Source organism: Saccoglossus kowalevskii, chromosome 11 (assembly GCF_978046115.1).
Source record: "Saccoglossus kowalevskii chromosome 11, keSacKowa6.1, whole genome shotgun sequence".
Taxonomy (NCBI): domain Eukaryota; kingdom Metazoa; phylum Hemichordata; class Enteropneusta; family Harrimaniidae; genus Saccoglossus; species Saccoglossus kowalevskii.
Window position 1 is genome coordinate 2,938,786 of NC_140651.1, and position 27,140 is coordinate 2,965,925.

At 37.2% G+C, this 27,140-nt stretch overlaps 2 protein-coding genes and 1 long non-coding RNA gene across 3 annotated transcripts in view; 1 reads left to right on the forward strand and 2 right to left on the reverse strand.

Annotated features, from left to right (window-relative positions):
- LOC100373645 (DNA polymerase theta-like) overlaps positions 1-18,717 on the reverse strand; it is a 114,731-nt gene extending 96,014 nt beyond the window's left edge. Inside the window, exons 1-12 of the mRNA XM_085505541.1 lie at positions 17,463-18,717; positions 15,633-15,982; positions 13,970-14,126; positions 9,732-9,870; positions 6,286-6,635; positions 5,816-5,962; positions 5,492-5,704; positions 4,454-4,596; positions 3,848-4,022; positions 3,116-3,270; positions 1,826-2,144; positions 911-1,154 (exon numbers count right to left, since the gene is read on the reverse strand). Coding sequence (XP_085361667.1) covers positions 911-1,154; positions 1,826-2,144; positions 3,116-3,270; positions 3,848-4,022; positions 4,454-4,596; positions 5,492-5,704; positions 5,816-5,962; positions 6,286-6,635; positions 9,732-9,870; positions 13,970-14,126; positions 15,633-15,982; positions 17,463-18,717 — 3,647 coding nt within the window. The remainder of the gene's footprint in view (positions 1-910; positions 1,155-1,825; positions 2,145-3,115; positions 3,271-3,847; positions 4,023-4,453; positions 4,597-5,491; positions 5,705-5,815; positions 5,963-6,285; positions 6,636-9,731; positions 9,871-13,969; positions 14,127-15,632; positions 15,983-17,462) is intronic.
- Positions 1-27,140, forward strand: part of LOC146735860 (C-type lection lectoxin-Enh3-like) — a 355,515-nt gene that overhangs the window by 284,988 nt on the left and 43,387 nt on the right. The window lies entirely within an intron of this gene.
- Positions 18,725-21,590, reverse strand: LOC146735862 (uncharacterized). The gene is made up of 2 exons (XR_014930887.1): positions 21,495-21,590; positions 18,725-18,759 (listed from the first exon to the last, which is right to left on the reverse strand). It is a non-coding gene; the product is annotated as an uncharacterized LOC146735862 (long non-coding RNA).

Sequence of the window (27,140 nt, forward strand, 5' to 3'; positions counted from 1 at the left end):
TATTGCTGATACTAATTATGGTTTGTATTGGGGAGTTGGATACTTGAACGTGTAGTTCCCGGGCGTGTAGTAGACAAGCATAATCGTACTGTCACATGTTTTTCGTCTTAGCCTTGTCTTTTCGTCGCAGTCCGCTTCATTGAATGTTTATAAACATATATTCAGTGTGAGACTGTTTCTTTCAAGTTGTATTAATACAAAGATGATTTAAACTTGTGCCTTCCATTGCCAATGTATTCAATATACGGAAATAGCATGTGTGTGCGTTTGCGTGAGTGAAAAATGCAGGTGAGATTTCACGTCCCAACGCGTTCTATTTATTTCCAATGCGCGTGGTCGGCGTTTATTTTGTTCTTCCTTTCGCGAAATCTATCGCTATTTATTTTGTTATGTCTCACAACTGAATGTCCAAGCTGACTTTGTTTTGACTGTAATGTGCTGCATGGTTCTGAAGAAAATTATTAATAATGTTTGCTATTTTTCATGTTCACCCCATTTTCAGAATATTAAATGTGACGAGAAAAAGTCATGTGACTGCTAATATACAGAATGCTCATATCCAGAATATGCCTATCTCTTAAATAAGGGTTCAAAATGGCAACTTCCGGCTTAACTTCATTACAAGATGGAAAACAAGGTTTCATAAACGTCTGATTAATCATTTCTGAGATTTGGATGATGAAAGATTCTGTTGCAGAAAAAGAGACACGACCCTAATTAAATACAACTGTATTGGAAAAAAAAATGAAAAAATAAATAATAAAAATAAAAAATGAAAAAACAAGCATCTAATTTTGATATGATTGCTGTTGGAGATGGTTAAATTGATTCAGGTGTAACTTATCAAGAATTACAACTGTACATGTAATTAATTGACTATAATATGAATCAACAAAATGCACATCCTTACCTATGAAATGGTACAGAATTCCTGAGTAAATTCTCTATATCTATGGGATCAGCCTGTGCAATGTTAGCTATGGTATGATATCCACCATTGTACAGGATTCTAGCTCTTTGGCCATTCAATAAAGAGATTCTCACCAAGTCACAAAGCTCTCGCTGAACACCAAAGTTTAAACGACTCTGAAACTGTTCTAGTAAAATCTCCAAGTTGATCCAACCAAGTCTGCTACAGAACACAGTCACCATACCTTCAAGTAAAGTTAACACTGTCAACATTGCATTACTAGCTTACACAAAATCTAGAAGTCTATAACTACAGCTGATTTTTGAATGCCAGTCACTGCACAACTGAACTTTGCATACATGTATATGCATGTAATTTAGGTAGCCAAGGTGTGTCTCTTCTCACTCAAAGTTGAACATGGTGATCAGAATTATTCTACCTTTTATCAACTCATGTTTTTGGAATTGCAAACATCATCTAAATATTGACACCAATGCTTGAGTCTCTGAAGCATACCTATATATAGAATGTCTTATGGTGAATTCCTCATGATATCACATGCAAAGGATCACTGGCTGGAGGTAATTTTGTTCTGACAATATTATTAAGTAAATTTAGACTATTCATTTTTTCTCCAATTGCTGAGACCAAACAGATCAACACTGTTTGGCTTGAAGAAACTGATATAACAATACGCTAAGAATGTTCAAAATATAATGCATACTCTAAACAGATTTAAGTTCAAGAAAGACAAATATTTTGTGAATTTTGCAAGTTCATGACAATCATGAAATTCTGTAGCAGTGACAATTTCTCTGGGGTCCTACAACTTTCACAAATTTTTTTCTCTATGAATGCCATAAAATTACAAAATTGTAAAAATTACTAACAGGAAAAATGAAGTGAAGTACTCACCAGAAAATGTTGCTGCCGATTGTTGTAACGACTGCAATTGACCTTTTGGTACACTATATTTCCTGGATACCTCAGCTATTGGAATTTCATTGACTAAATCCTCTAATATCATTGCAGTATAGAAACGTTTATGGATTGCTAGAACTCTCTGTTGTTTAAACGTAGACGTTGATATGCTTCCTCCGACAGCTCTGGCTAGGAATCGTTCTTCAATGCCGACAAGTTCACCAACACGTTTCTTATCAATAGACAAGGTTTCCCAAATATCAATGTATCTGTACCAGTCATTAACAATGCCTTGATCATAGATGGGAGTTACCTAAAAATCAAAAATAAACACTAGTACATGAAACAAAAAAACAATATTAGCCTTGCCCAATGATTTATGAATGAAGAGCAATCACTTGAGTGCAGGCACAATGATGCCAAAACATTTCAGAATCTATTTGAATGGTACATGTACATGTATAACGCCTTTGCCTGGAATGAGCCAAAAGTACCTTATTTTAAATGATATTCACATCAAAGCAGCAAAAAGAATAAGATACCCGGTACCTTAGACTGGCCCAGCTGTGGTGATTTAAAAAAAAAAAATAGTTTTGCGAAATAGTTTTTGCATGAAAATAACACGCCTCCAGTCCAAGTTTCTGTAGCTTTGATATTTGCTCTTGCATCAACGCAACCAAAGGAGAGATGACAATTACTATGGTTTTCAAGTTATCTGATTTGACAGTGCCAAACTGATTTTCATCTAAACAGAACGGAGCAACTTCAAATACAGCCTATTTGCTGCTTCCGGTCGGAGGGGCAACGAAAACGTTGTGGCCGTCAGGAAAACCATCAATTATTGTCTTCTGTGCAGATCGCAATACACTGTAACCCAATCTACACACGGGCTACTTCTCTCCATTAGAATAATTTGTACGGAACATTATTCATTTGTTATGATTGACGATCGAGAAACTTGACGAAAAGTGAAATCTTCAGGTACAAAGGTTAACTAGATATAGTTTAAAGGTCAAATTATTGTGATTGGATAACGTTCTTGCCTGTCATTCTGCTCATTAACATAAAAACTAGTATGAAAACACACTAGTTCCTGCTTTCACCACAGAGGGCGCATCAAAAACGTTCAGTCTGGGTGATTTCGAGGTTACAGGGGATTTTGCGTTAACACCTCCATTTCGCTATTTTTTTTATTATTTAATTTTCAATTTAAAAAGAAATAAATCGCCCAGACTGTGCCAGTCTACCGGTACCTATGAGCCACATCGACAGGGGCTGATTTACCTGATAAAGAATATGCAGTTCGTTTTCTAGGACAAAGCTTTTCCTGGCTCTTTGTAGTTCTGAAAATACCACCAATGCTTCATCTGGTGATAATGATGATGATAATGTAGCCGAGCCGAGCTGAGTAGCCACATATTTATCACTGCTTTCTGCACCTAAAACACAACATATTTATCAGTACATGTACATGTGTGTATGTAAACTGCTGTCTTTTACATTTATTAATACAAATTATCAACTGAAGGGATGAACATCGCTTAAGGTTCAGTGAAAAAATATCACATGTATATCACAAATCAAAGACAGTAGACACATTTCAAGTTCTCAGGTGTTTTCCATGCTTACCATATTACTGAATGCACTGGGGACAGAAAAGGGGGGGGGGGGGTTACTATCGGTTATCCATGAGTCTGTTTGCATCAGTTGTATTAAATTATAATTTCTTCTTATTCCTTTTGAGAGTATTAGTATAAAAACACTTTTTCTTAACTTTACAAAATTTTGTGAGCTTTCAAAGTGTGAGCTTTCAAGGAAAATGTCTACAATACAGAATCAATATGTGAGGTACAAAACTGAAATTGGTATAGTAACTTAACTGCCCAATACTGCGTATTTCAACTGGCCATAAGTAAATCCATGTTAATTCGATCCCCTTTACAAGCTAAGCTAAGCTAAGCAACTAGGGAACATTGGAAACCTCAAACAAGTCTGTTGACTGAAACATAAATTCACCATTTTTAACTTGATGTAGTCTTATGAATTCATTGTCCACCAAGAACTTGATACAATTCTGAATACTACCAAAGTTTGATGTAGATTCTGAAGTAGTCAAACTTGCTGCTAGTAGTGTGCACGATGCATATTTATCGACATCGGATGGACTGGTTGCGACACCACTTACAATCACCTACAAACAAACATGTATGCATTTAATTTTTGTCCATACTATAAATGTGTGTATTTTATTACCATTAGCGTTTGAAAAAGAGAATGCTAGGTTCCAAGTTATGACAAACAAAGTAGTGTCATTGTTTGTGTGTTCTCTGGATGACTTAGACTTTTTCATTTTATTTACCATATCTTCAGTATGATTCATACTGTAAAGAGTTCACAAATCAGTTTATTTTTGATCTCACACAGGATTAGAAACCCTTATGTGTAATGTACACAGTTACAATAAAGGTGAATGTTCAATCTGTGAGGTCAATATCAATAACTTATATACTGTAAAGTCATTAATTCACAGGGTTTTAATTTCAAATTTGTGAAATTAAAACCAAATGAAATTGCTCAAAATAGCAAAATAGTGAAATTAAATGGCAATAAAATAATAATTACCTCTAAAATAGCTCTCTTCATACTGGATGTAGTTTCTTCACCATTTTCTTTTACCAAACAACTACACACTGGTTTTAGCTCCGTCTGCATCAGATGTTGTCCTTTACTTCTCTCATTTGATTTACATATGAGAATACTTTCACCTAAAATAAAAATTTAATTTAAAGTTTATAACCTTTCTCATTGTCCCTTGTAAATATTTAAATGCGTTCATGGTCAAAATAAGTCATGTTTTTAATGATCCAACATATGATAAATGTAATTTTTTGTTTATGTGCACTTTTAGTAAAAACTCACTACTACCGGTATATATAGATTACATAACATGCTTTTAGTATTATTTGTTTTGTTAACAGCCAAACCTTATCATGACATTCATCATACAAGGTACAGATTTTGTTAAACTCAAGTCAAATAACACTCTTTGCCTCTGCTTATTGCTTTAAGTGTTTTTTTTTTTAATAATAATTTTTGTGCCAGGCAATAGTTTGCTGATACATAGTGGGCTGTGCGGTCATCTCTCTATCAAATGGCAATTAATGCGCTATCCTGTCGTCAACCAGACTCAGTCGAACACAAGCACCTGCGGACCTTAACCAAGGTTCCCCCAAAGTCGCATTTATTAGTGAATGAATCTCGGCAAGTGGAATTGACCTTCCCATTGAGTCTGTGGCACACTCTCCGAGGGTAGAGGTCAACCCTTTTAATGTTCAGCCTAAGGTAGGATTTGAACTTGGGTCTACCGACCATGAGTCTGATGCGACAACCTTAAGTGTGATGCTTATTTTTGATAAGGAGAATACTTTGAGTTTTTATGCTCTAAACAATACCCATTTACTAGGTAAGTACTTTTTCTTTGTTGAAAACAGTCTACATTAACATGTAATCAGAATGTTTTTCAGAACATGATCCAAACAGAGAGTACAACATTGTCTTCACTATTTCATCATTTTTTCAAGCAACAACACCCTGGATTCAAACCAACAATTATGAGAAGGTTCAATTTTAAAAACAAATATTTGATTGGCTAACTCTTACCCATGGTGTCCACTCCCTTCCTGCCAGCCCTACCAGACATCTGTTTATATGTCAATACATCCAGTAAACGTCTATTAAACATCGGGGTTCTGATGATGACACGTCTTGCTGGAAGATTTACACCTGATGATAAGGTGGACGTTGCAATCAAGATTTTCAGTATTCCCTGTCGAAAAGCGCCCTCTATGATGTCCCTTTCATCAAAGGTCAGACCTTGAGGAATAAACCAAACATAGTAATAACATGTTCCATTTCAACTTGAATGCAAAGAATAAATCGTTTGTTGACTTATTGTACATGAATAATAGATTATGTTACAATTACCTGCATGATGATATGCTACTGCATATGGTACTGTTCTTTTTAAGACTGAGTCAATACCAACTGGTGTTCTTTTCAGCTGTTCTAGTACATCAATGATACCCTGTTTGTTGAACTGAGCAGGAACAAGTTGAGATGCCTTTACAGGACCTACAATAACAAATTGATGACTGTAAAAACAGTGTTATAACAAGCTCCAATCAACTTTGTCGACAGCAGATGATGGCTTCTAAATTGAAATGAAGCTGACAATTCAGTATTCAACTTTTATGTTAAAATAAACTGATCCAATGTTGATCATAATGCCAATAAAATCTAGATTAGAATTCATACTGTCAATGCTAACTCTTGAATTCCAGCATGTCAAATCCAACACCCATTATTTCCAGCATGTCAAATGCCACACCCATTATTTCCAGTGACAAATACATTATATCACAAACCTGCAGTTGTGTGTCCAGTAACAGCAGCACCACTACTCAATACTTTAAAAATCTGCTTAGCAATCATCTCTGATAACTTCTCACACCAGTTTTTAGTAGGACAGAAAATCAGCACTGAGTGACCATTAGTAATAGTTTCAAAACACAGTGGTATGATGTGTTCATCATCGCCAGAAACTTGCACAGCAGGACTAATTTCTCGTAACTTCTTCATTTCAGAATTGTATATCTTGTCACCTATCTTGACACATTCTTCCAATGGTACTGGTCTAAAGTCTGTTTTGTAGAGATCTGCATCTAACCATCGAGCCAAGAGGTCTAGATTTGGCAATGTAGCACTCATTCCAATAATCTGAATAGGGTTGGTATTAGATAATATCCTGCTATCACCCCTACAGATAATAAATAGACAACTATAAAACCATTATATTATGGGTGCTAAAGATGAATACATGTAATAGTGCTAGTATTAGGTATGTCCTGCTATCACAAATCCACAAGCAATATGGCCACGCATCCACAAGAATATGGCCGCCAATTCACAAGAATATGGTCTCCAATCCACAAGGAATATAGACAAAAATCCACAAGAATATGGCCACCAATCCACTAGCAATATGGCCACCAATCCACAAGCAATATGGCCAGAAATCCACGAGTAAAATGGCCACAAATCCACAAGCAATATGGCCACCAATCCACAAGAATATGGCCACCAATTCACTAGCAATATGGCCACCAATTCACTAGCAATATGGCCACCAATTCACTAGCAATATGGCCACCAATTCACAAGCAATATGGCCACCAATCCACAAGCATTATGGCCACCAATCCACAAGCAATATGGCCACTAATCCACAAGCAATATGGCCACCAATCCACAAGCAATATGGCCACAAATCCACAAGAATATGGCCACCAATCCACAAGAATATGGCCACCAATTCACTAGCAATATGGCCACCAATTCACAAGCAATATGGCCACCAATCCACAAGCATTATGGCCACTAATCCACAAGCAATATGGCCACTAATCCACAAGCAATATGGCCACCAATCCACAAGCAATATGGCCACAAATCCACAAGAATATGGCCACCAATCCACAAGAATATGGCCACCAATTCACTAGCAATATGGCCACCAATCCACAAGCAATATGGCCACAAATCCACAAGAATATGGCCACAAATCCACAAGAATATGGCCACCAATTCACTAGCAATATGGCCACCAATTCACTAGCAATATGGCCACCAATTCACAAGCAATATGGCCACCAATCCACAAGCATTATGGCCACCAATCCACAAGCAATATGGCCACTAATCCACAAGCAATATGGCCACTAATCCACAAGCAATATGGCCACCAATCCACAAGCAATATGGCCACAAATCCACAAGAATATGGCCACCAATCCACAAGAATATGGCCACCAATTCACTAGCAATATGGCCACCAATTCACAAGCAATATGGCCACCAATCCACAAGAATATGGCCACCAATTCACTAGCAATATGGCCACCAATTCACAAGCAATATGGCCACCAATCCACAAGAATATGGCCACCAATTCACTAGCAATATGGCCACTAATCCACAAGCAATATGGCCACCAATCCACAAGCAATATGGCCACCAATCCACAAGCAATATGGCCACAAATCCACAAGCAATATGGCCACCAATTCACAAGCAATATGGCCACTAATCCACAAGCATTATGGCCACCAATCCACAAGCAATATGGCCACTAATCCACAAGCAATATGGCCACCAATCCCAAGCAAAATGGTCACAAATCCACAAGCAATATGGCCACCAATTCACAAGCAATATGGCCACTAATCCACAAGCATTATGGCCACCAATCCACAAGCAATATGGCCACTAATCCACAAGCAATATGGCCACCAATCCACAAGCAATATGGCCACTAATCCACAAGCAATATGGCCACCAATCCCAAGCAAAATGGTCACAAATCCACAAGCAATATGGCCACCAATTCACAAGCAATATGGCCACTAATCCACAAGCAATATGGCCACCAATCCACAAGCAATATGGCCACTAATCCACAAGCAATATGGCCACCAATCCCAAGCAAAATGGTCACAAATCCACAAGCAATATGGCCACCAATTCACAAGCAATATGGCCACTAATCCACAAGCATTATGGCCACCAATCCACAAGCAATATGGCCACTAATCCACAAGCAATATGGCCACCAATCCCAAGCAAAATGGTCACAAATCCACAAGCAATATGGCCACCAATTCACAAGCAATATGGCCACTAATCCACAAGCATTATGGCCACCAATCCACAAGCAATATGGCCACTAATCCACAAGCAATATGGCCACCAATCCACAAGCAATATGGCCACTAATCCACAAGCAATATGGCCACCAATCCCAAGCAAAATGGTCACAAATCCACAAGCAATATGGCCACCAATTCACAAGCAATATGGCCACTAATCCACAAGCAATATGGCCACCAATCCACAAGCAATATGGCCACTAATCCACAAGCAATATGGCCACCAATCCCAAGCAAAATGGTCACAAATCCACAAGCAATATGGCCACCAATTCACAAGCAATATGGCCACTAATCCACAAGCAATATGGCCACCAATCCACAAGCAATATGGCCACAAATCCACAAGCAAAATGGTCACAAATCCACGAGCAAAATGGTCACAAATCCACGAGCAAAATGGTCACAAATCCACGAGCAATATGGCCACCAATCCCAAGCAGTATGGCCACAAATCAATGAATTATTTTTTTACACATGTATCACTTACATGCATCAGTAAAATTACACCTCTACTATCACTTATCAGTATTACAAATAAATGTTACCAAGAACATACCATAATGATTGCGGTCACATAGTTATGTGTCATGTATACTTATTACATATAAATGTTACCAAGAACATACCATTGCAGCCACATAGTTATGTGTCATGTATACTTATTACATATAAATGTTACCAAGAACATACCATTGCAGCCACATAGTTATGTGTCATGTATACTTATTACATATAAATGTTACCAAGAACATACCATTGCAGCCACATAGTTATGTGTCATGTATACTTATTACATATAAATGTTACCAAGAACATACCATTGCAGCCACATAGTTATGTGTCATGTATACTTATTACATACAATGGAATTGTGGTCACTGCATTAGTCCTATATTTGTGTAGACAAAAAACATTTACTGTTACACTGCATTTGCCAAATTACAAGTGTATGTAAATTTAACAGTTACATTTGACATATTTTTACCACAGACTCACCTCTGTCATTTACATATTAAGTATATGCAGTACTAATAAAATACAATATGCAATGTACATGGCATGTCAACCACCACCCCATGATAAAGAAAGAACAAAGAAACAAAAAAGAACTCAGAATGAATGCCATGACTTACTTGTCACCATTAGTACCGGTATCTTCTTTTTTCTGGACCACTTTACTGCTAACATATCTGATTTTTGTCAGTAGGAGTTCAAGAAGATAACCTCTATGTGAGTCTCCTACCATGTGTAACTCGTCTACTACAATAGCACCTATAGATATACAACACAGTGAAATGTTGTGGTAGACTCTTTATCTGACCTTCACTATGTGTGGGTTGATACTATGCTGTGACCTTCACTATGTGTGGGTTGACACTATACTGTGACCTTCACTGTGTGTGGGTTGATACTATGCTGTAACCTACACTATGCGTGGGTTGATACTATGATGTGACCTTCACTATGTGTGGGTTGATACTATGCTGTGACCTTCACTATGTGTGGGTTGATACTATGATGTGACCTTCACTATGTGTGGGTTGATACTGTGCTGTGACCTTCACTATGTGTGGGTTGATACTGTGCTGTGACCTTCACTATGTGTGGGTTGGTACTATACTGTGACCTTCACTATGTGTGGGTTGATACTATACTGTGACCTTCACTATGTGTGGATTGATACTATGATGTGACCTTCACTATGTGTGGGTTGATACTATGATGTGACCTTCACTGTGTGTGGGTTGATACTATAATGTGACCTTCACTGTGTGTGGGTTGATACTGTGCTGTGACCTTCACTGTGTGTGGGTTGATACTATGCTGTGACCTTCACTGTGTGTGGGTTGATACTATACTGTGACCTTCACTATGTGTGGGTTGATACTATGCTGTGACCTAAACTATGTGTGGGTTGATACTATGCTGTGACCTTCACTATGTGTGGGTTGATACTATACTGTGACCTTCACTATGTGGGGGATGAAACTATGCTGTGACCTTCACTACGTGTGGGGTGAAACTATACTGTGACCTTCACTATGTGTGGGTTGATACTATGCTGTGACCTTCACTATGTGTGGGTTGACACTATACTGTGACCTTCACTGTGTGTGGGTTGATACTATGCTGTAACCTACACTATGCGTGGGTTGATACTATGATGTGACCTTCACTATGTGTGGGTTGATACTATGCTGTGACCTTCACTATGTGTGGGTAGACACTATACTGTGACCTTCACTGTGTGTGGGTTGATACTATGATGTGACCTTCACTATGTGTGGGTTGATACTATGCTGTGACCTTCACTGTGTGTGGGTTGATACAATGCTGTGACCTTCACTGTGTGAGGGTTGATGCTATGATGTGACCTTCACTATGTGTGGGTGGATACTGTGCCGTGACATTCACTATGTGAGGGTTGATACTACACTGTGACCTTCACTGCGTGTGGGTTGATGCTACACTGTGACCTTCACTATGTGAGGGTTGATACTATACTGTGACCTTCACTATGTGAGGGTTGACACTGCTGTGACCTTCACTATGTGAGGGTTGCCACTGCTGTGACCTTCACTATGTGTGGGTTGACACTGTGCTGTGACCTTCACTATATGTGGGTTGATACTACACTATGACCTTCACTATGTGTGGGTTGATGCTATGCTGTGACCTTCACTATGTTTGGGGTGATACTACACTATGACCTTCACTATGTGTGGGTTGATACTATATTGTGACCTTCACTATGTGTGGGTTGAAATTATACTGTGACCTTCATTATGTGTGGGTTGATACTGTGCTGTGACCTTCACTGTGTGTGGGTTGATACTATGCTGTGAACTTCATTATGTGTGGGTTGATACTATACTGTGACCTTCACTATGTGTGGGTTGATACTATACTGTGACCTTCACTATGTGTGGGTTGATACTATGCTGTGACCTTCACTGTGTGAGGGTTGATGCTATGCTGTGACCTTCACTATGTGTGGGTGGATACTGTGCCGTGACATTCACTATGTGAGGGTTGATACTACACTGTGACCTTCACTGTGTGTGGGTTGATACTACACTGTGACCTTCACTGCGTGTGGGTTGATGCTATACTGTGACCTTCACTTTGTGGGGGTTGATACTATACTGTGACCTTCACTATGTGAGGGTTGACACTGCTGTGACCTTCACTATGTGAGGGTTGCCACTGCTGTGACCTTCACTGTGTGTGGGTTGATACTACACTGTGACCTTCACTGTGTGTGGGTTGATGCTATACTGTGACCTTCACTATGTGAGGGTTGACACTGCTGTGACCTTCACTATGTGAGGGTTGCCACTGCTGTGACCTTCACTATGTGTGCGTGGATACTGTGCCGTGACATTCACTATGTGAGGATTGATACTACACTGTGACCTTCACTGTGTGTGGGTTGATACTATACTGTGACCTTCACTATGTGAGGGTTGACACTGCTGTGACCTTCACTATGTGAGGGTTGCCACTGCTGTGACCTTCACTATGTGTGCGTGGATACTGTGCCGTGACATTCACTATGTGAGGGTTGATACTACACTGTGACCTTCACTGTGTGTGGGTTGATACTACACTGTGACCTTCACTATGTGAGGGTTGCCACTGCTGTGACCTTCACTATGTGTGGGTTGATACTATGCTGTGACCTTCACTATGTGTGGGTTGATACTACACTGTGACCTTCACTGTGTGAGGGTTGACACTGCTGTGACCTTCACTATGTGAGGGTTGCCACTGATGTGACCTTCACTATGTGTGGGTTGATACTATGCTGTGACCTTCACTATGTGTGGGTTGATACTTCACTGTGACCTTCACTGTGTGAGGGTTGACACTGCTGTGACCTTCACTATGTGAGGGTTGCCACTAATGTGACCTTCACTATGTGTGGGTTGATACTATGCTGTGACCTTCACTATGTGAGGGTTGACACTGCTGTGACCTTCACTATGTGAGGGTTGACACTGCTGTGACCTTCACTATGTGAGGGTTGACACTGCTGTGACCTTCACTATGTGAGGGTTGCCACTGCTGTGACCTTCACTATGTGTGGGTTGATACTATGCTGTGACCTTCACTATGTGAGGGTTGCCACTGCTGTGACCTTCACTATGTGTGGGTTGATACTATGCTGTGACCTTCACTATTTGTGGGTTGATACTATGCTGTGACCTTCACTATGTGTGGGTAGATACTATAATGTGACCTTCATTATGTGTGGGTTGATACTGTGCTGTGACCTTCACTATGTGCGGGTTGATACTATGCTGTGAACTTCATTATGTGTGGGTTGATACTATACTGTGACCTTTACTATGTGTGGGTTGATACTATACTGTGACCTTCACTGTGTGGGGGTTGATGCTATACTGTGACCTTCACTATGTGTGGGTTGATACTGTACTGTGACCTTCACTATGTGTGGGTTGATACTATGCTGTGACCTTCACTGCGTGTGGGTTGATACTGTGCTGTGACCTTCACTGTGTGTGGGTTGATACTATACTGTGAACTTCATTATGTGTGGGTTGATACTATACTGTGACCTTCACTATGTGTGGGTTGATACTATACTGTGACCTTCACTATGTGTGGGTGGATACTGTGCTGTGACCTTCACTGCGTGTGGGTTGATACTGTGCTGTGACCTTCACTGAGTGTGGGTTGATACTATACTGTGACTTTCATTAAGTGTGGGTTGATACTATACTGTGACCTTCACTATGTGTGGGTTGATACTATACTGTGACCTTCACTACCTGTGGGTTGACACTATGCTGTGACCTTCACTATGTGTGGGTGGATACTGTGCCGTGACCTTCACTATGTGTGGGTTGGTACTATGATGTGACCTTCACTATGTGTGGGTTGATACTATTATACTGTGACCTTCACTATGTGTGGGTTGATACTATGCTGTGACCCTCACTATGTGTGGGTTGAATCGTTGATACTATACTATGACCTTCACTATGTGTGGGTTGATACTATGCTGTGACCTTCACTATGTGTGGGTTGATATTATACTGTGAACTTCATTATGTGTGGGTTGATACTGTGCTGTGACCTTCACTGTGTGTGGGTTGATACTATGCTGTGAACTTCATTATGTGTGGGTTGATACTATACTGTGACCTTCACTATGTGTGGGTTGATACTATACTGTGACCTTCACTATGTGTGGGTTGATACTATGCTGTGACCTTCACTGTGTGAGGGTTGATGCTATGCTGTGACCTTCACTATGTGTGGGTTGATATTATACTGTGAACTTCATTATGTGTGGGTTGATACTATGATGTGACCTTCACTATTTTGTAATAACCTAACTCACCAAGCTGATTTAGTTTATTTTCCTCCAATAACCTGTTAATCAAACTATTAGCTTTTTCAATAGTACAGACAGCTACATCTAGTGAAGCAAATCCACCAGCAGGAGACATATTACCCATGTATCCTTCCACTCTAACACCACACTCTTCAAACATTCTCTGTTTAAAAACAAAGTAATAATACAGTTACAGTAGCAAATCAATTACAGGGAAAAACACAATGACAGGTACATTTTGTATATCAGAATTAATATTTGATTGTGAGGTAGCAGACGAAAAATCTAAAAGACTTCCATGTAATATTATTTGTTTTGGTATTTGGTGAAAAATGACTTGTGATAAACAAGTACCCTAGACAGAAGAATGTTCAGGTTAACAGTATTTTTCACGATCATTGATTAAGGTTGATCCATATTTTGACAAATATCGATACAAGCACTCTATGATAACTATCAGGGTTGGTTTCTAATATAACAATAATGAATTCTCTCACCACATTGGATGAGGAATTGATACTACGCAATAGGTCACACTCAGTGTAGAATCCAAATTCAACATGGCACTATGAGACCTTTATTGCTATTATGATATATTGGCAATCTGCTCCGCTAGGATTGCCATTAAAATCACTTTTGTGTGTGTGTGATTTTCTATGTCGTCTGTGATTTTTTTTGACCGGGCTGATTTTGCTATAACTTGGCAGGCAGGTCATACCGTCACTCTTGTTGGGTGGGAAAATTGAAAAAAACGTTGCATTGCATCAGCCATAAAACTAATTTTTGAATACTTTCGCCCAAATGTATTACTGCCTACCTGTCTTGTAATAGCAGTGTTCAAATGATCATGCTTTTTATTTTGGCTAAGTTGCACACTTACAAGAGATCACCGGCACTGACATTGTTACGCTGTATCAACGTAAGTTCCAACACAACTTTGAATGAAATGTAAATGCTGTGTTCAAACAAAGAATCTAGAAAATGCAATCGCAAAACAGTTAGAAAGAAAAAAAATAATTAATAACAGCAAAATATATGCTAGTAATAAAGTGACTTCTGAAGATTGATTGAATGCGTTTTGCAAATTTTGCATACAGGACCCTGGTTTTAGTTATAAACTGACATTTGCTTCATGTTCATGTCCTACCCTGGCAACAGCCAAAAACATGTTGCTTGTTTTTTGAGCGGAGCGGATCGTCAACCAGCCTACCAGCTTCTCATCAGTATGTATTACATGTATAGTGGTGTAATTGCCTTTTGGCTTTATGACAATATATTCGAAACCTGACTGGTGCATGGGGAAGTATGCAGAATTGAATGACATTGGCAAAAATTTGAAACATGCATATCGCTCTATGTTGACACATGCAAACAAACCAGACAGATGCCACACCAAGTGCATTATAAACAAATGTTTAATTCTGATACACTCTTTATGTGAAGTGCTTTGTTTGAGAGAGCTACCAGGGGTAGTTTATATTAATATGTTTTTATTTTTACATCACAAAGCCTGTAACACTGTGAAAGTTGCATGAATTTGACATCAGCCTACAGATTCTGTGTCAATATATAGCCATGATGTAATGCAAAGTATGCTATAATAGAAGATATAGAATACATAAATTAAGACACTGTAAAACACAAACTAGAAAGCACAATATGACCTTACCTGTAAATAAAACATTTTCTCTCGAGCAACAGAAACAAATGGTAAAATGACAATAGCTTTCTGTTTTGTTTCTAATACCCTCTTCAAAATTAGTAATTCAGCAACCATTGTTTTTCCTGCACTGGTTGGTGCTGAATACACTAGGTTACCGCCTGATAGCACCTTGCCTTGACTGAGACACTCTGCTTGCCAATCAAACATCTCAGTGATTTTGTTGTCATGGTAGCGTTGAAGTACACTCGAAGGCAAACCCCATGATGAAAGTAGTTTTCTGTTTGGTGTTGACTCAACAGGCGACTTTTGACAATCGGAATTGCTATTTTGTTGATTTATTGCACTTGTGCTAGCACCTGAAATAAATTGACAAAAGTTAAAGAGTGTGGCCTCTAAGCTGCACCATAGATGTACAAAGATTTGCTATGTCACAAATACCGGTAGTTGTTCATAGGCACTGAAGATCATATACTGAACTACAGTTATGAAATTTGTAGTTTGATAAAATGAAATTTTATAAACAAGTTTAAATACAAAAGAAATCAGGGGCAATTTGTGTTGGTGACTCAAGTCATCTATATAGTCACATAAAATTTTATTTTTTCCTGAAGACTGACCTCCCAAACAACTTTTGAATTTTGAAGCACACCATATCAACTCAGGATTCCTACAAAATAAGTGAATTGTCAGTCAAATTTACATTGACTATCATATTTACTCTATGAGAAGCACAAAACCAAAACCTTACATTTATAACAGATCATTGAAATGACATATTTTAACCTTTGAAAGTATTTTGACTTAAATCTGATAACTGAAAACTTTCATTGACCCAGGTCCAAAATCTCAGAGTTCACAAGTGCAACCAAACTATGTCTCATACATGTATACATGCTCAAGAAACTGCATTCATAAATCTAGTAATCATTGATGTACCTTTAATAACAACTTGTTAATTCATGTCTTTGTATATTACCAGGACCTGGGTTTGTTTCAGTATCACCACTATAATTCCCATCAAAAAGTAGCCCTGACACACCTCTACAGTTTCCACTGAGATTGGTAATGGTATGACCCATCTGTCACTGATTCAGATCAAGGTCATGACATCACTAAAAACCCTAGCATTACAATCTAAGCTAATCATTTATTCTGAGCATGCTCAGTTGTTCTCTCAGTGGAGTTGGGAGAGGTAGTTTTGGATAAAAATCATGAAAAGGACTTTCAGACCTGGAAAAAAAATGACATGCATATTCGGCAGAGACTTGTTCATCAACCTGCCAAGTTTCATTGATATTTTCTCAGAAATTCTGAGAAAATGTTAGAGACGTCACAGACGGAAACTGAAAATAAGAATTAATAGTCCGCCTTTGAGGCTGCGTCTGAAACGGGGACAAATTAGAGTTGATGATGCATGCAGCCCACTTATTATAGTATAATATGAGGTTATTACGAGAATACCTCAAAGCATGCACAAAGACTGTACAGCTGAAGTATTAACTGATGTGCAGCGGAGGTCGATGCGACGGCGTACTGTCTGAGTGCATACTTTGAGGTATTCACGTAATAACCTTATTATTATACATCTTTTTCTTTCCAAGGATACACCATGGGAATGCCGAAATTCAAAATGTTTGGAACAGAATCAACAAACTTTGTGTGGAGTCTGGTCAAACTCTGGTGGCAGCCATGTTTGTTTTTATTTTATTATCATTCCATATTTGGAATTTGCATTTCCTAATATGGTAGGATGAAAATACCCCCGTAAAATCCTGCAAAATTAAGGCACGCTGCAACTTATGACAGATGTATAATAATGTGTATGATGAACGTTACCTTGATTACATTTGACAGCACTTCCAGTGTTCTGCACAGCATCTACATTCTCCTTCACTCTATCATCCAACATTTCAGATTTCTTCCTTCTTGCATGTTTGTCTTGCTTCACAGTTTTGTTAACTTGTAGAGTATTATGAGGTAGTGGTTGTATATGGTGAGTTACTCCGTCTGGGCTCTGGGAATCCACACAATAAACTGTCCCATTCACATTTGTTGGTGATTCATTCCCTAAGTTTGGAAGTATTCCTGAGAAAAGTTGTTTTGGGTTGACACAAAACAGTAAGTGTTCATCATCTGTATCTGTAACTTGAACATTATTTTTTGAAGTATTGCACATTTTTATATCTCTTTTCTTCATTTGCATTGAGTTTCTCAAATTTATTGTGTTTGTTTTGATTGTTTTTCCATCGTCAAGAGTCAATTGCTTTTGAATGATATTCGTAAAATTAGTAGTATTTGTTTTGATTTCATTACTAGTAAATGTAGTATCATCATCTTCAGTTACATCAGCTGTAACATGAGAGTCTCCAGCATCAGACTTCTGTATACAGCTGCTGATTTGTTTAATACCCTTACTTGTCTTTGACCTAGAATTTACGGGAGCTTGTGAGATTTTAACAGAAACTATGGATGCATTATGTTTCTGTCCAGTGATATATTCAGCTTCTAACTGCTCAGCAAGTAATAGCATATCATCATCAAAATCAGATTCCATACTAGTAATAGATGTACAGCTAACAGACAACTTCCCTGGAGTTTCAGCTTTAGAAACCACTCCAGTGACGACACAGGAAGAATTCTCCTTATTTGTACATGGAGTAGAACAAGAGTTTGGAAAACATCTTGGTGCATTTTTTGTGCGAAGCCTAGGTGACCTCCTGGGTACTTCGAATAAACCAACCGATGCTGGTAAAACTCTCCTTTTTTTGTTGTCAATATCAATTCCTTTGTTTGTGGTAACAGAGGTTTTATCAGCATGAAAGATGGGACTATTAGTTTTTGAAACAAGAATTGTGTGCTGACCAAGTCGTTTTCTAGCATGAACACCTTTACAATTTCCAAGGTTTTCATCTTGTATACTGTTTCCTACAAGCAGAATAGATTTCTGAGCAACAACAGTGGATGTGATTGGTTTGGGAAAACTACTACTACCTCCACTACTATCACTCTGAGACTTGAGGAATGTTGATTTACCAACATTGCCACCACATTGGGGCTTTTGCTGCCTCCAGGTTTGCGATATCTTCTTCATCTTGTCATTTTTCTTTTACTTTCTCCATTTCATCACACAGTTCTGATAAATAATTAGAATAAAATTAAAAGAATTGATTTACAATACAAATTTATTTATGACATCACACAACGATACAAAACAAGCCATGCATGGCACAGTCCCTGTTAGTTATTAAATATAAGATATATAGTTTTGTTTATAGTAATATAGTTGGAACATAAAAGATTTAACATTAAAATGACTGACATTCAGTCAAACAAACAAATTATTATTTAAAACAAAATGGCTACCAGTCAACAATTTTGAATCAGATAATTAAACCAATACATCTGTATATCTATGACATAATGTATAATGAATATTTAAACAATCAGATTTATTAAAACAAAATGGCTGCCATTCAGCCATTTTGAATCCGATCTGAAAAACAAAATAACCTGCATCAAGGTCCTATAATGTGCAATGTATGCACCACGTTTGAACAAAATCTATCCTTAAACAGCCGAGATTCAGTTCCGGAACGCCAGAAATGCTTGAAATTGATGATTTTTCAGCACAAAAATGGACGCCATTCGGCCATCTTGAATCTGATTGTAGCGCAAATTGATGTGCAAATGTATAAAATTATGTATGATGTATGTATGAAGTTTGAATGTAATCAGTCCAGTGAGGTCCAGACGCACACATGCACGCACACACAGAGGTCAATCCATAAGTTCCCGTTTTCAGACTGTGTCTGAACAATGACTAAAAAAAGATGTGAACACATTACACATCACCAAATGTACATATATGTATATTATTATCACATTCTATATGACCTAGAATTGTCAAATACTATTGCTTGATTGAAAAAGTACACAAGAGACAGAAATATCTGATCAACTGAAACATTGCCATAGGGCACTGCTGGTGTGATTGCAAGATCATGAAATATTTATTTCCGGTTGCAACTTACACAAACGTAATTTTTCTAGTGAGTATTGGAGAGTGATAAAAAAGATGTTAATCATCTAGTTGTCTAAAGATAATTGACATTGCATTTAGACAACTCAAGTCAGATAAACACAATTATGATAATCCTCTTTAATAATAATCCTCTTTTTGTAGACTGAGGTCTTTTGAAATACAAATAATATACAGCCCCGGGAATCAATGTAAGAATAACAGAAAAAACACAATTGAATTTTTACAAACAACTACTAGAACTAAACAAATTTGTGACAAACATTGCATGCAGAGCTGAAGTAGGAGAATTCCCACTCTTAGTAGACAAAAAATGATGAACAACATGAATTTTTCACGAGAACAACAGAATGATTTGTTAACAAAACATATACAGCAAATTGGCAAAGTTGTCAAACAAAAATACATAAATTTCTGGAGAAAAAATATAACTGAAAAAACAAACCTGAGAATTTATGAAAAATTCAAAGACTCTTATAATTTTGAAAAATACTTGGATGTGTTGAATTTGAAGCAAAGAATTTCAATGACAAAATTTCGAACTAGTAATAACAATTTAGCAATAGAAAAAGGGAGGCATATGCAACCAAAAATACCTACTGAAAATAGAATTTGCAAACAATGTACACAGAATAAAATAGAAGATGAACTGCACTTTGTCATGATATGTCCACAATATAAAGTAATACGCCAACAAATCATTCAAGACATTACATTTCCAGCAGAAACACAGGATGATCTCCAGAAATTTAATTTCTTGATGACTTCAAAAGATGATGTAATAATAAAAAAGATTGGCAATTATATTCATAACGCATTTCAATCAAGGAATGAAAATGCCATTTGATATGTAACACTTGCTTTATCCTATTAACAACTAACTTTTTTTTGTAGTAGTAGTTATCACAACTAATCTTTATCGCTATTAACTGATCGAAACATTGTATTTCTAGGGATGCATTATTATTATTATTATTATTATTATTATTATTATTATTATTATTATTATGTATATTATATTTTACAAGAAACTTCAGGTTCAGGTATTTGTGTTGTCAAAAAAATTTCCGGAAAGAATGAGGTGTAGATACATTGTATAAGAAAACCACAACGATAGTTATATATTTAAGCAATAATTTTGTGTACTTGTCCATACATTCAATAAAACTGTTTTATTGAATATAGTAGGAAGGAATATACATGTAGATGCAAAAAAAACAAAAAAAAAACTGTGCCAATGCTATGGTATAATGTCATTAATTCAAGATAGGTTATTGCGTTGTAAATCACTCCGGGGACGAAAAATCGGCGATAACAGGGGGTGAGAGACTGAATTTCAAAAACATATTTTATATAAAGAGTATATAATAAATATTTACACCCCCATGATTTCAAACGGGCGACCACAGTCCCTCTATCAGAGGGATAGATAGAGGGACTGTGGGTCGACCAATAATGTACATCCACCCTAAAATCAATACAATACATACACTAGTGTACAGATCAAACCATGAACCCCGATTGAAGGCCATGTATTTTCTGAAGTCACCAGTTCGTGTTAATTGACATGTTTAGATTCAATAACAGTCCCTCTGTGACTTAGCCCTAGGGTCGATTGATTAGCGGAAGGAGGCCAGCCTACAAGACTTTACTCAGGGATATCTGTGACTGTGATCCAATTTCGATGAGAAACCTTACACAATCTGTCAAAACATTGATAAGCCATTTATACGTGAGTTGTAATAACATTAACTGTTCGCAGCTGAATCTTCGGCATTCTATACATAATAAGTGCTATACTTATAGTTATACATGCATTATGGATTTACCTTTTATAGGCTCAAAGTCCCAACAACGGCGCAGTGTTTTTGTTCAGTTTAAATTGTCCGCCATCTTTGTTCACACAGTAGCAAAGCATCACGGGAAAAGAAGCTGAAAAAAGAACCTCGGCGCTTAATAAATAAAGTACTGATTACAAATGGATGAAACCCCGGGGTTACCGATGCGCTTCTGTGATTCTTGGATTACGTTAATTACGTTTGATCCGTAATTCTGCCCGGGAGTGCCCGAGACGAAATGGGACTGCCGGGGCGCAATGGAACTGCCGGGTCGAAATGGGACTGCCCGGACCGATATTCAACTAACTATTCAACTTGAGACAGGAATTTGACTGATCAAAATTATACTCGGCTAAAAACCTGCAATATTTCCTCAATGTTTGCGTATTTTTCTGCGTTTTTTTTTTTTGGCCGTGGAGAATTCACACTAATGAGCGAAGCATATAAGCTTGGCTTGACAATTTGGTATCTAGTGTGATTCAAATAGATGAATTACATGTAATACATAATACTGAAAGAGAAATACAAATGTACTTCCCACTTTTCAATCAGAAAACAATATAAACAAATTTAAATATATTATTAATACAAAAGAAAGTAAAATAATCAAGCATGTGACTAAATACTTAAAACATTGTTTCAAGAAACATGACACATAGACATGTACTTATCATACATAATTGTATATCACCACACTGTCTTAGTCTAATTTGCCATTTTAAACTGCATTTATCTTAATTTTCTTTAACTTCTATTTTTGTCACTGTTTTTTTTAAATTTATTACATAACAGCCTAAATGATTTGTTAACTTTCATTATGGTGTAATAAATGAAATTATTATTATTATTATTATTATTATTATTATTATTATTATTATTATTATTATTATTATTATTATTATTATTATTATTATTATTATTATTATTATTATTATTATTATATTATTATCTGGTAAAACAATGAGCTAAACACCGCGAAGTCTTAATAAAAGACATTCGTGAAAAACTTACATATGTCGGAAAAGATATAAGGAATTTATGCACAATGACGACAAAGGCACAAACAATAACAATAAACTGAGAACGTACAGAAAATTAAAAACAGCTTTTTCACCAGAAAAATACTTTCAAATAATAAAAAAACGCTGTATCGCTCTGCAATGACCAAACTGAGGATAAGTGCCCATCGCTTACAGATTGAAATGGGAATGTACAATAATATACCAATCTCTGATAGAAAATGTTCAGTTTGTGAAATTAAAGAAATTGAAAGTGATCAACGCTTTTGTGTCATGTCAGGTATACTCTAAAGAAAGAGAAAGTTTGTTAAAAAGACACAACATTATTCATGACGACAAAAATAATGAACAATTATTCATTAATATTTTAAATAATAAAGATGAAAATATTATAAATAATGCAGCGAAACACATCTATATAACTGTTTTAATATACGAGAACTTTCAAATGCTTAGTAAACCAACTGCTTCAAAAATACAAATTAATCATTTTTCCTATGTTTAGAAATGTGAGCGTATTGCTTGATTTTTATTTATTTTGTTGTTGTTGTTGTTGTTGTTAGTGTTAGTTATTTTTTAGACGATTTTCAGATTGTATTACTTTATTTTACTTTTCATCAAAACCTCAAATATGGGGTACGATGGCAATATACATTCTATTCTATTCAATAATGACGTCCGTTTTGACCGTACCATTATTCTGGTGGGGTGTGAAGCATGAACCTACAGTTAACGTATTTATTATGACAGATGACATCAATATCAAGGTTTCCCACATTGGTTTTGAGAATTAAAAACTGATTGAATCCGATTTTTTTTTAAATTATCATTTTGCAAACTTTAGTTGGCTGAAATCATTTTAACAGAGTACCTGTCGTAAAATGCCACGTGATTGTATATATAATAAAGACACAGATTATGCCTGTATATAAAATAAACTTTGAAGACACAGATTTAACATTATACACAAGAGTATAGACCTATCCCTTCTGTGACAGGTCATTTCCATCCCGCGTGATAATTCTGTGGCAGTCACATTAAGTTGTAAATTGGAACACAGTGAATTGGAACCAAACATGAGATACAATTTATCAATTTGTAAAACATCTGGGGTAAAACTTATTGTAGACGCAGGAGGCCTATTGTACACTGTAACATAAAATGCTGCTATTGTCGCGTTGCATTGTACTAAATATAAAAACGAAAAATATTTCTATAAATAAATGATATCCATATGATATGTTCACATATTGTTTCATTTTGTTTGTATTGTGGCGATGTAAAACTAAAGTATACCGCTACTAATGGACGTCTGTTCTAGTGTCAATCACGAAAAGCTTGAGTATGCCGATATTAATGGACGTCTGTTCTAGTGTCAATCACGGAAAGCTGAAGTATACCGATATTAATGGACGTCTGTTCTAGTGTCAATCACGGAAAGCTAAAGTTACACGAGGTTTTGGCAAAATTACATATATTTTTTACACTGCTAACTTTTTGACGCAATGTTACACAATATAATATAATAGCAAATGAATGTTCCTTCTTAATTCAATCAAAAATATTCTCCGTACACAGGTACATCGCCGATGCGAGGTAAAGCTTCGGGCCAATCAATGATGCGGTGATTGACTCGCTCTCGTCCATAGCTTTGACATTAAATTGTACAGTTTATTTATTATGACTATATGCGATCGAAGCTAAAGTACCATTGTACGAAGCCTTATCTACTATTATTTTTGTTGTTAGTGACATTCACGGTTCTTGCTATTTCAATATACAGACCCGCCATCAAGTATTTATGCACCACACTATACGCAGTTACTACCTACGATATCATTCTACTTGGATAAAATAAACTCAATAACGGTTTGAATAAATATATTCATATATCTAATAATATATGAAATTTACACACAATAAAAACAACAAATTGGAATTGTCATGCAACATTGAATAAAAACGACAGTCTGAATGAAACAGTGAAAAAAGTTCGAATTCCCTATGGAGAATACCGTGTATACGCAAAATCATGAATATTCATGAAGAAATAGAACGCGACGAATGTTAATAATGCGTGTGTGTCCACCTCTTCGCAGTGAGTATTTTCGCCTGGGCAATCCCGGGCAGTAATCATTAGTAGGACCCAATTTAAGGATGTAAGCAACATTTTTTTCTGCCTCACGTGTATGTGTGTGTGTTTTAAATAAATATAGCTGGTTCATTCCTAATTCCCCCTCCCGCCCCCCACTCCCTATGGGCCTATGCTTGTTCCCTCATTTTTTTTGACACCCCCCCCCCCTATCTAGGGAAAAGAAGAAAATTTAACCCCCCTTTCACGGGCTTTTCCGATGAATTTCACCCCCTATCTAGGGAACTTTTCAGTCTAGAACTCCTTTAAAACCCCCCTTTTTTGTATATCTCGGGAAGTGTTTTGAAATACACCCCCTATTTTGAGAATCTCGGGAAAACAAGCAAAAAATACCCCCTTTTCTACGATTTTCTCGGGAAAATGTTCCCGAGACAGATCGTCAAAAAGTACCCTCTTTCCCGAGAAAATGGGAACGCGCATGCGGCCCCCTATGGATCCTGAGTGGGGGGGGGGGGGTTCCCCCTGCACTATCATTTTACACTCTCCACACAGAGGACGCTCGCTCTCAGCATGCTTCACGCTCACAAACGAGCGTGAAGCATGCTGGGAGAGAGCGCCCTCTGTGTGGAGAGTGATCATTTTAAATACGCAAACAGTTGGAATTAGTATTCGAAAACATTGCGTGCTCGTCTATGAGTACCAGCAAAGATACATAATATTGTCAATACTAGTAATATATAGAAATATAATACATGGTTCCATCGCTAGAAGTGATTCGAGCGGTTATCTTTACACATTAGACGGATAAATCCTGAAATGATATCAGACATTAGTCCTGTCTCCTAAACGCTGTAATAATGTCGTAATATTATCTTGTCCCTCTTGAGTATTACCAAGCATATAGAAATGTAATAATAATAAAGCCATATTTTTAGTACCAGCGGGACTGTATGAAGCCACATTTTTCCGGTCGGACCTACCATATTTTTACCACGGTACCTGCATAAACACATATTTTCACAGTAGGCCTCCAGTAGGGAAAATGTTACCTTTCACACCACAGTACTTTTGTCATTTGTTCATTTTTGTCTTTTTTTTGGTGTAATATTATTTTGGTTTTGATGCCTAATGTCAATGATTGTACGTTATATAAATAGCAATAACATATGAAGTAAACTAAAAATTAATGCTAGTACAAATGACTTGATATTCAGATCACACAAATTTGGCAGTATGACAACAGAAATGATATTTTATCTGTTTTGTTGATGGTACTTTGATTTTATTTCTATTCCATGTGTAATTCTTGATGAAACTTTTTTCATGGAATGAGCACGATGAATGTTTATGTAAAAGCCATGCAAACATATTGGTTTAATCCACAGGTTATGTTCATATATCCCTACGTATTGTCAAATGGTGCTTTTCTATGGTCTGGTACAGCCTCACTTTGGTAGAATCTATCCACCAGCTGATTGGGGAGTGTTGAACCTTTGGTCCAATCTAGTCACTCGCTGAGTAGGTAGTGTTGAATCTTTGATAGAATCTATCTACTAGCTGATTGGGGGTGTTGAACCCTTGGTCCAAGCAAGTCACTCGCTGAGTAGGTAGTGTTGAATCTTTGATAGAATCTATCTACTAGCTGATTGGGGGTGTTGAACCCTTGGTCCAAGCAAGTCACTCGCTGAGTAGATAGTGTTGAATCTTTGATAGAATCTATCTACTAGCTGATTGGGGGTGTTGAACCCTTGGTCCAAGCAAGTCACTCGCTGAGTAGGTAGTGTTGAATCTTTGATAGAATCTATTCACTTGCTGATTGGGGGTGTTGAACCCTTGGTCCAAGCGAGTCACTCGCTGAGTAGGTAGTGTTGAATCTTTGATAGAATCTATTCACTTGCTGATTGGGGGTGTTGAACCCTTGGTCCAAGCGAGTCACTCGCTGAGTAGATAGTGTTGAATCTTTGATAGAATCTATTCACTTGCTGATTGGGGGTGTTGAACCCTTGGTCCAAGCGAGTCACTCACTGAGTAGATAGTCTAGAACCTTTGATAGAATGTATACTCACTAACTGAGTGTTATGTAGAAGATAATATTTGGTAATCGTAGTCCTAAGTAACTATTAAAAATAGCTAGACGTTTCGAGCAATGGCTCTTTATCGATAGCATATAAGAAAATGTTTAAACGTACAGGTAAAACCACAGTCAGCTGGCGCACACGTGATAATAAAATAAATACGATATTTACTATATGGGGGCCGCCATCTTGAATGACGCATAAAACTAAATAAGAGACAAGTTGTGAATCCGTATCCCTTGCATACGAACACTATAAATTACGCTAAGAACCTAGAACACTAAGCCGGGGTATTTGAAACCGAAATTGTCATCTTAGCGTTAGGCCGTCGCTGATTTTCTGCTGTGCTGGAATGCAAATTTTTAGTTTTAAATACCCCGACTTAGTGTTCTATGTTCTTCGCGTAATAAGGTGTTCGTATGCAAGGGGATTTTTCCACACAAAAACGACA